The sequence below is a fragment of the Lepidothrix coronata genome, unplaced genomic scaffold (genome assembly GCF_001604755.1).
Source record: "Lepidothrix coronata isolate B3197 unplaced genomic scaffold, Lepidothrix_coronata-1.0 Scaffold57, whole genome shotgun sequence".
Classification (NCBI taxonomy): domain Eukaryota; kingdom Metazoa; phylum Chordata; class Aves; order Passeriformes; family Pipridae; genus Lepidothrix; species Lepidothrix coronata.
The window spans coordinates 5121053-5131457 of record NW_016690237.1 but is presented as its reverse complement, the minus strand read 5'-3'; the positions used below and the strand labels follow the sequence as shown (position 1 = coordinate 5131457).

Sequence of the window (10405 nt, the reverse complement as noted above, 5' to 3'; positions counted from 1 at the left end):
CTGCATGCTGAGCTCCCGGGAATCACAGGTGAGTGTATCCTAAGCCTTTCCTTAGTTTGTGGGAGAAACACTAGAAACATGAGACATACCTGTAGCAGCTGCATCCATTGAGATGTAGTATTGTTCTATGGACCCTCAAAGAGGTTTTGAGGGAAGCCATTCCAGGGACTTGCTTGCCAAAGCATGCCCTTCCAGCACACATGCTCAGGATGCTAAAACACTGACACAAAAGAGAAAGGTAATGAAATTTGTGCTATTCTTTCAGCACTAGACTACCACCTGATGCTAGGTTTTTTTCTTTATCTCATCAGTGAATACAACTTGAGTAACTTGCACGCTGGATTGTCATGAGAGCACTTGTCTTACGAAGTGTTAAAGCTGATCTGGAGCCAGCTTGGCATCTTGCCACAGGTGCAACAGAGGAAGAGTAGGTTTAACTGAATTTTCTCTAGCCATTGCAATATTTCCTTGGGGCCCAAATGGAAAATGCACATTAGCTTTTGTTCCAACTGAACATAATGATACAGAATCACATTTCACAACTTGACTGTTCCCTTTCTGTATACTATAGAACAGTAAAAGAGAAACAGAGCTGAAAACTTCAGTTTCTGCAAGACCTACCCATTAGTCTGAAAGACATACCAGTTTGGTCCTTATCTAGAACTCCCATCATTAAAGCCATTTTGTTTGTATTTTTGCAATTTAACTTATTTCCTGAGGTTAAGTAGTGATTTTTGGACTTCAGTTACAAACAATCCCTAGATTTTTTCAGGGGACATATAGTGAGGGCAACTTATGTCAAAGTTCACCAGGTACCACATCTTGGAACTAAATTAAATATCGAGGTGTGAATCAAACTTCAGGACAAGTCCTTTTTCTGTCATTACTGACAAAGAAAACATCCACAGTGTTATTCTGCATGATACTGTTTTCATGACTGATGTCACCTGAAGGTTCATGTGTTCCGTGTTAGACTACCTAGTGATGCCTATAGTTCTGAATCAGGTTCCATATTTTTCCTCCTGGTTGGCATGTAGAGAGTGCATGTCAAATGTCCAATTGGCTGAGAGATTTTATGTACCACCGGTGGGATTGGGATCCTTTTCTGCTCTGGCCTTTCTAAATCCTTCCATTGCTTTTCTTTTTTTTTTTTCCTAGGTAATCTGCCCTTAGCAGGTTTGAGGACATGATGGCAACATGCTTTGTCAATAGTTCATTTAAAGTGAACGTAGAGTGAACTGACACTTTGTAAAGTAGCAAGCCTGCCAGAGGACTAAAGAACATAATTAAAAAATCCAAGAAATCACTGGACCAATACGGTCGTTTTCCTGGACTCATCCCTCTAACAGTGGTAAGTGTACTGAGAAGTCTTCATGTATTAAACTAGAAAAGAAGAGTCACAGGATTGAAGTGTGTCCACTACACAACACCTAATATTTCCTGACACACTGGAAATCTTTGTGGTTGCATACTTAGGCCTTTCTACAGAAGACCAGTTTCATTCTGATACATTTATAGATGCATATGAGAATCAGTTGTTTAGCTTTGAACCTACACAGCATTATTGTCAACAAGCTGGGCGCATTGTGCACACCTTATGGAAAATGAGGTTTCATGTTCACTTAAACAAATCTATTCCAAAACCATAATTCACTTTAATATTACAGAATTGTCTGCATCAGAAAGTGAGAAAGAGAACAAAAGGCCTTACTTCTGCAGGTCCTGAAATGAAGTGTCTTAACAGGGAATACAGTAGTGTCCTGCTGTTTACTCTGTGAATAAAATTGAGGAATTGAGACCTGAAGAAGAGGAAACATCTCAAGAACCATCCCCCACATATTCCTTCTCTGCTGAGAAGAGCAACAAGAATAAAGGCTGAAGGGAATGAAGCTGTACAAGATACAGACAGACAGAAGGACAGATTTAATTTGATTTACCACTCCTCCAATGAGAAATAACAGATACATACAGCAAGACTAGTACACTCGGTGAAGACTATAAGTAATCAGATTTAAATGCTGTTTTCTACTTTAATAACTTCATTTTTGTGCTCAAAATATTTAAAGGTGAGGCAAGCAGAGGACTCTGTACTCAGTCTGTACACAAAAAGATAGGTGCAATGCTTCTCAGTTCCAGGACACTAGCACAGACAAGTGACACTGTTTGTTTGATCACTCAGGGCATTTGCATATGTGAAGAGACTTTTCCTGTTCCCTGCACTGAATTCACCCAGCCCAGAAAAATGTGTATATGTGTCAAGTAGGAAAGTTGTTGAGACTGGTGACATTGGTTTGTTACCTATCTACAGGAAATGAGGCTGGCTAGTGCAAAACTGGGAACAGCTGTTTTGAAGGCCAAAACACTGGGCTTATACCCCTGTTGCAGTGCGGTGATCCAAAGCAATTAGCAGAAAACAGTGGCATGGCTTTAAGCAAAGGTACCTGATCTATACTTAAGGCATAAGGAAGACTCATATATTCATCTAGTTTTCAGGTGGTGCCCTGTACAAACATCTATATGAAAAATATGTGAGAGAAATGAGTGAAAATTATGTGAATGAAGTCATGAAAAGTTCTTCTATTCTGACCTTTTTGTCTGTCTGTAGCTGCTTGTTGTCTCTCCATTGTGTTACAGAAGTAACACCACATGGTAAGGGAAATGAGTAAGATGTAGGCGGGATTTTTGCACTCTGTAACATGAGTTCAGAAGAACTCAATAACGAAATCATACTCTCAAAGCATGCAAAAATATACCACTAGGGTAAATTCATAGTTTCTGCCTTTTTTGTGCTCTGTTACTGTAACGGCCACAGAGAAAGAGGTTTTCAAGGAGAAGGTAAGTTTACTTTTGTCTTTGTCTATTTTTCTTTTCTATTTTCTTTTCTATTTTTCCTTTCCTCCAAAGCAGCTAGGCAAAGAAATACTTAACTTTGTTATTTCTGCTAGTTTTAATGTTAAAATAACTGTCAGGTGTGAACAGACACTACCTGCAAATGCATGCTTTTGTCTGATGAATGTCTTAGCCAATATTTTGATGGTGTATTTTTTCTACAGTCTGAAAATAATAGTACAAATATTTTAAAATTAGCAGTTCCCAGTGTTACTGGCCTTATCCATATAGAAGCATTTTTCTTATGTTAAGACCTGCATTACAGTGTTGAAGAATGCCTAGGTCACTTTTTCTTGAAAACAGTCAGACTGGAAATGTTTGGATTTTAGAACTTTATATCCATAGAAAAAATTACTATGCAGAGTGAGTCCCTTTTAGGAGTACTGTATTTTGGCAAGAGCAGAATGGGAACATGACAGTGTCCTTTCTCCTTTACAATTTTAATAGTGAAGTAGAAGATTTCACATACACACAGTTCTCCGAAAATGTCACAGGCATGTAGGCATAATTTTACCTTCATAGCACAACCAACATGTAAGCAATAATTCCATTTTATATATTCCCACTGACAAAAATTGTTTTTGAATTCTTTCAGAGGCAAAGCTGGGAAATAAATCTCAGAGGTTTAGTCTTAATTACTATACCCAACACAGATTTTCCCTTAAAAAAAATTAGTCATATAAAAAGAAGTATAAGTTTTGCGGGATTTTTTAGTTACAAACCTTCCTTTTCATTAATTACAAAAATCATAGCAGTATCAAAACATTATGAAATCCATGGTTATATATTACTCATAATCAAAAGGCTATTGGACAAGTTTTTATCCTTATCTAACCACCTTTGTAATCAACCTGGACGAGAATACCCACTGCAGTAGGATTTCAGCTTCTGAATTCCTAACATGACCTGTGGACATGTATCAGAATTCAAGCTTCTGTGAGAAGTAACTGAGAGTGACTTGTGCTGTAGCATAGAGTCTAGCAGTAGCCGATTTCCATAGAAACTTTATAAGCTACAGTACAGGAAGGAAACAACTTCACACAGAAATACTCTAAGTTTCCTTAAGATTTTGATCAATAATCTGCACAGGAATTATTTGAGATGTGAAAGAAAGTTTGAAACACCTCTGGGGAAAACAATACAATTCCCAGTTCCTCTATCGCACCTGTTTTTCTAAAGAGAAAAAGCACTTGATATTTGCACAGGTATAAGAAAGAGAAGAAAAAGGCATTTTCAATAAGAAATTTGCAGTTATCAGTTGAGGAAATAATAGTTGCAGCATTTCTGTTTAGTACTTAAATATGGATTCCAGATGATGTAAAAAAGAAAAGGAATTAATCATCTTGGATTTACCTGACCCAAGTGGATAGCTCGGAGTTAGAGAGATTCCTCTGGGCAGGTTGCCCTGGACTATCTTTTCAGCGAATGGCAGAAAATAAATATAGTGCAACCTTCATTTCTCTTGTCCTAGACTAGGTTGAATAAACCACGTCTTAAGTAGCTGGTTTTTTTCAGACAATGTTAAGGCCATATGGAATTACTGGTTCTCCTGTGAGCATATCTATACAGCTTTTGGGTAAGTTTAGGTAAGATGAGCTCCACCCCATTCCACCTGACAGCATCTTCAGAGTTAGGTTGAAAGCTTAAAATATTTTAATTTCCTTTTATTCATTTCCAATAGCAAGCATGTTATTTACAATCCATAAAAAATTATCTGATCCTTTATGTCCAAGAGTCAAGAGAAATTTATGTGTTTTTTATTTAAGAATTACTGAATAAAAATAGAAATTCTCTTTTACTCAAGACCCAAAGGTGTGATCCTGTCCTCCCATATTAATAATATTGTCTCCCACAAAGGATTGCAGAGCCAAATTTTCTTTTCTCTGATATTTTTCTGAAGCTAATACTCCTACATTTTTTCTAACGTCTGCACAAGTGATGGAGATAAATTGACGCAAGAGGTGTAAATAAATAAAAGTATTCTGTGTGCTTAAAACAGTGGGTTTTTATGCAGTTGGGTGCAGTCATCACATTTCACTCAGTTGAGTAGCTTGCTTCTTTCATGGAAAGAATGTCAAGAAACATTTCAAATATAGCTAAAGATAGTAAAATATGGGAAAATAAGTTATTCATGTATGAAACAAAGGATACTTCTGAGGATATTAGCATACTTCCATATGCATTTATTATCATCATCAAATAGTATAGGAGACAATTCAGAAAGAAAAGTACAATACAGAGAAACTGTTCTTTGGATCACAGCTCACAGAAAAGGATAATGAGAGTACAATCCTTCCAAATAAGTGACAAATATGGGTTTTGTCAAAGAGGAGTGGTTCAGCAAAAGGACACTAAATAAATTTAGCTAGACCTCAGATATAAGCTGGAAACAGAAAAATGTCAGTCTCTCTTTGAAATAATGTGAGATAAATGTGTCTCATGAAGACTTAGTTCTATTTCAGGTGTTGCTAAAAATAAAACTGTAATGCTGACACTGTGAGTGAATACAGTAGGCTCAAAAATAAACATTACAGGAAGGATAATCATACTTATCTGTTCTGCTACACTTTCTTTGGCATAACCACAGAAATGTGAATAAATAAAAAAATGAAAAATAAATGCCCTCAAAACTTGGGAAAAAATGTCCTGTCAACAAACGGTGTAGAGAGACTCGTACATATCTGAGTGATCTTCACAGCATGTGCCTGATGTTGGTATGAACATGACACTCTGCAGATGATCAGGACTGTTTTGTAGACAGAGTAATGTTCTGGCTGTATAACTTGGGCTTATTAGAGAACTTCTGAGAATATCTCTATATATGCTTTTCTTGAATATAAAAACCTGAGGTCATCGCTGAAGAGTCCAAGGATGTAGTTTTATTTGCTTTTTCCTTGACCACAATGCCATTTTAGGAGTTCCTTTCACCCTATTTCTTTGTTGCTGGTAATTCAACTGCTTGTTGAGCCACACGTGAACCAGGTTGTGAACTGATTTGAAATTAGAATAACCCTTTTTTCTTTAGATTTGCAGCACTGGTAAAGGCTTAAGGAAGCCCATCTCTCTAAGACCTTTGGATAGCACCTGCAAGCGTACTTCAGGCTGCTGCATTTGCCTGGCAATTTCTTGATAGAAAGGAAATTTCTTTATTTGTTTTGTAAATGAGGAAGTGAAATACACAGACTTGATTGACCTAGGGTCATAAACTGAATCTCTGGCAGACCAGAGAACTGATCAAAGCTCTCCATCACCTCACCACAGTACCGTAATAACTGTACTCTCAAAAGTAGTTTGTTATGTATATGAACTCACACATAAACTGGATATAAACAACTCTACACTGAGAGTTTTGATATATTTAGTGACTAGATAAGGGTCAATATTTCTTACAGCAGCAGAAATAGCTTAGATAGCTCTTCTCTGGGTCTTTGTTGCTTAACCCACACTGTCATCTCAGATGAGCTTGCTCCACTGTTTGTGGTAAAGGATGTTAAGCCAGTTTAAAAAAAAAAACTGCTGGGAGGAGCATTAGTTTTAATGATGATCACATATTCAATACTAATCACTACAAGGCTCCACAAGGAGTTGCACTAGCACAGCCAGGGATGCAGGATGGAATCAGGACAGAGCCATGGAGGATGGGGAAGGACAGGAAATGCTTAAGCCAACAATGCTGTTGAAAGAAGTGCTGCTGAACCAAGTTTCAACCTTCCTCTTGGAAGGGAGGAAATTTTCCAGAAATTCAGGAGTACTCTGACAGTTTTCTTGTCTCTTGAAAAATCCCTCTTTATTTCCAAAGGTGTAAAAATTGGATGTGGACTTCTAGGGCTGACTGGAAAGGTGTGTGTAAAGGTGGTACATGTGGTGCTTAAACTCAATGAAAAGTGATTGGACTTGGGAAGCTATGACCCAGTCCTTCAATTCACACTGATAGTTCTTAAGAAGAGTACTGAATTATTATCATTTCCTGTTGGAGGTCTCACCTTTCGGTAGGGAAAAAACACATAAGAAATTCATTCAGGTTGTGAGTAGATAACCTGAATAGTCTTTTAACTTAAGCAAGCTATCAACTTCTGCTTCAATTTTGTCTTGATTTTACACTAGTTATATGAATATTCAGGCCTCCTTCTATCAAGTTCAGTGCAAACAAAATTCACCCTACTCTTGAATCCAAACTACTGAAGCAGATTAGCAATCATTTCCAATTCATGATTTAAAAATATGCCATTCTGTCTTTGAAATCATAACACTTCTGCAGGTACTAGCTTCAGGAAGCAGTCTCAGGGTTAGGTTGTTAATCAACCAGCTGTCCCACAGAAGAAAGCAGTGGACATTTTTTTTTAAATCAGTAGTGCTTTGTAAGTCAACCAAGAGCAGGAGCACTTAAGCACAGGAGAGAGAACTTGCCTTGCTCATAGTTGTAGAACTTATATTCCATTGTAGAGTGGGCATTAGTTAAACAGGGGATCTAAACAAAGGACACCATGGTGACTGTCTTTGTTATTAGCTTCCACTAAATCACAATGCTTGAATTTATTAAAGACTTGATTAAATCCCAGTCACATCTGGAACCATGGTAGATAATCCTCATTGCTCAACAGAAATAAAATCGTTGACATCTTCAAGTAAGTACAAAACTACAAGACCCAAACAATATGCCGTTGGATTTACTAAGCAGGTAGCTAAAAATTATTAAATGAGCCTGCAGAGATTTGCGTTACTTGAGCACTTATACAGTCTTTCTGCAGAGTGGACATGGGATATTCTTTCTGTGTTTGCAGAAATGAATGGGACAGCCATTGAAAATTTTGTCTGTGTCATTTTTAATGTGTCCTTCATGAACTGCACGTGGCATGTGGGCAGGACTGCTACAAGAGATACCCAGTATTTTCTGTACTGGAGGCCCTCAGAGTAAGTAGGTCTGTTTGAATCTAGGGAATTTTCTTTCTAGTCTGATATGTTACATTGTCAATACTTAGCTGATACGATATTTCATGTAAAGGAAAGAAGATGTCACAGGGTGCCAGAATTACATCAAAGATAATTGGGGAAGGAACACAGGATGTCGATTCCAAAATGTGACAATAGCATATAAGTATGCTTATTTCCTGGTAAATGGATCTAGAAGTGGACAAAACATTCAGTCATATGAGAAGAAGATTATGCTATACAAAATTGGTAAGGATTTTTTATTATTATTATTATTTTATTTCTAGTTTTATGCTAAAAGAATGAAGAATTCATGCCTGGGAAAAAGCACATATTTTTAAAATACCGCTCCTCATAACAGGTGTTTTTTTCCCTTTTCTCCAGCCCTGATGTCTGAAAAGTCTAAAGTATAAAAATGAACAAAAACTAAGGAGTATAGAGACAATCATGGGTTGGAGAATCATGAGTATTTCAGTCAAATATTTATTCTGTGAAAGAAAGGCATCATCTTTTGGGATTAACTAGTTAAGGATGCCTGAGTGGGACTATCTAGATGTTGGTCTTATTATCTCATAATTCTGTGCATCTACAAATAAAAAAGAACCAATTACCTTAACAATGTGAGCAAAAGCCTTCATTTTTTTTTAAATGGAAGAATGTTGTTGATAAAAAAATATTATTTCTATTTTATATGAACACAGTATTAAAAAAGACTAAGAAAAACAAACACAGATTATATGTTGAATTCAGTAAAATCTAATAAATGGCTTGTGTTTTTTAATTTTACTTACTGTTGTTGCTGATGCTCCAGTCTCCTCAACTGGAGTGCTAAACCAGGGAGTCATGCTTCAAAATATGGGGAGAATATAGTAATTCTGCTAAAGCTGCATTATATCTATTTAGACCAGTTGCTTGTACATCTACCTATATTTTTAAAAAGGCAGAGTGAAGAGAGCTATTATTAATCAATAGTATTTCTGATTATATTATTGTAGAAAAACTCACCCCTCCATTAAATGTCACTGTGAACTGTAGAGAAGCTTCTCATACATGTAATATTCAGTGGCAACCACCTCACACGAGTCATGTGAAAAGAAGCAGTTGTTTCAAATATGAAATTGTCATAGAAAACAAGGTAAGAATAATTATGACTTTTAATACTATTTTATTATGTCTGTATTCCCACACATACCACCATACAACCAGTACTGTGTTCTCTTTGCCTACTTAACTAATCTCTCCTTTTTGATGTGTAGTGCCTCTCTTACACATGAGCTGAGGGCTGCTATTACTCACAAAGAGGGGCAGCAAACTGAAGGAATGCTTTCAGTCCACTGCACAACTGGTGCTTAAAGCAACTGGGCAAGGAATTCCCTGTACTGAGGGAGAATACCTATTCTAGCACATATAAGAGAATGGAGTCTTAGATATCTCCACCTGGGTGCCTGTACTTTTCATTTTGTCTTTTGTGTATCCAACCTTGCCTTCTTCTCCTATTGCCTCCATTTACTGACACCAGCCTGTGTTGCTGAAGGAATTTAGGAGTTTATGTTTCTCTAGAGTAAGCCTGCAGCATACATAATCAAGATGGTTGCACCACAGCTGTCACAATCAGATGTAAGGGGCAGTCACAGAGCATCTGTTCATTGTGGGGTTTTATTAAGTTCTGAGTTCTTTGGTTTTTAACTTAAAGTGGCTTTCCAGGTCTCAGCTGTATACAGATGTCATTATAAATTTCAGTACCTGCAAGTATTTTGAAGTATTACATCCTTAAAAAAAAAAAAACAAACTTCAAAATATTTGTGGAAATATTTGTGAGTTTGTTGTTCCAACAGTAAAAAATAAAAAAAATTTAAAAATTTAAAAAAAAAGGAGACGTAACATAGCTAAACTAAATGTTTAAGAGTATAAAAGCCACACCGGAAAAAAAACTAATGGTAATAATGTTGTCTGAGTTTACTAGTAAGTTTTAGATACTTTGTTTTGTACAAGTAAAACATAAAATTTTAATTGGTTCTAAACCTGAGCCTTTTTTGTTTAGCGCTTTGATACTCAATTCTGTAATCAAATTTAAGAGGTACAATATTTCAAAGCAACTGTGGTGAGGAAAAATCATTTAGTGGAAGAATAGCTTAACTTTGTGGTCTTTAAAAGAAGGCATTTAAGATATTAGATACAAGTTTTTTTTCATGAAAATCAAACATTCATGAGAGAGGGCTCGTTATTATACGGTAGCAAAATAAATAATCTTAAAAATTAAACTTTTCTCTTGTTGCTAGGCTGATCCTGAGAAAAACTTCAACACCACATCTAAAACAGTAAGTCTATATTAATCTAACATTTATTCTTTATTGAAATTTCTTCTATATTACAGAATCCTCCAAACAAATTGGTTTGGTTTCACATTATCAGTTTCAATGTACTATGTTCTTTATTGATAAGTTTTCTAAATCCAAAATTTTAAACTATTGTTTATAAAACATGATACAAAAACACCTGCAAATGTGGAACTTGATATTACTTCACAAAATCTTCTATTTTACATTCTTTTGTACTTCCTAGAATATTCAGATATATATGTAGAAAT

The 10405-nt window shown here is 36.1% G+C and overlaps 1 protein-coding gene across 1 annotated transcript in view; it reads left to right on the top strand.

Moving 5' to 3' along the window:
* Positions 1–2703: 2703 nt before the first annotated feature.
* The window catches only part of LOC108498191 (granulocyte-macrophage colony-stimulating factor receptor subunit alpha-like), a 30278-nt gene continuing 22576 nt past the window's right edge, over positions 2704–10405 (top strand). The window contains exons 1-5 of the mRNA XM_017816593.1: positions 2704–2835; positions 7671–7800; positions 7892–8067; positions 8814–8953; positions 10098–10136. Of these exons, the coding sequence (XP_017672082.1) occupies positions 7673–7800; positions 7892–8067; positions 8814–8953; positions 10098–10136 (483 nt within the window). The 5' untranslated portion in view covers positions 2704–2835; positions 7671–7672. The remainder of the gene's footprint in view (positions 2836–7670; positions 7801–7891; positions 8068–8813; positions 8954–10097; positions 10137–10405) is intronic.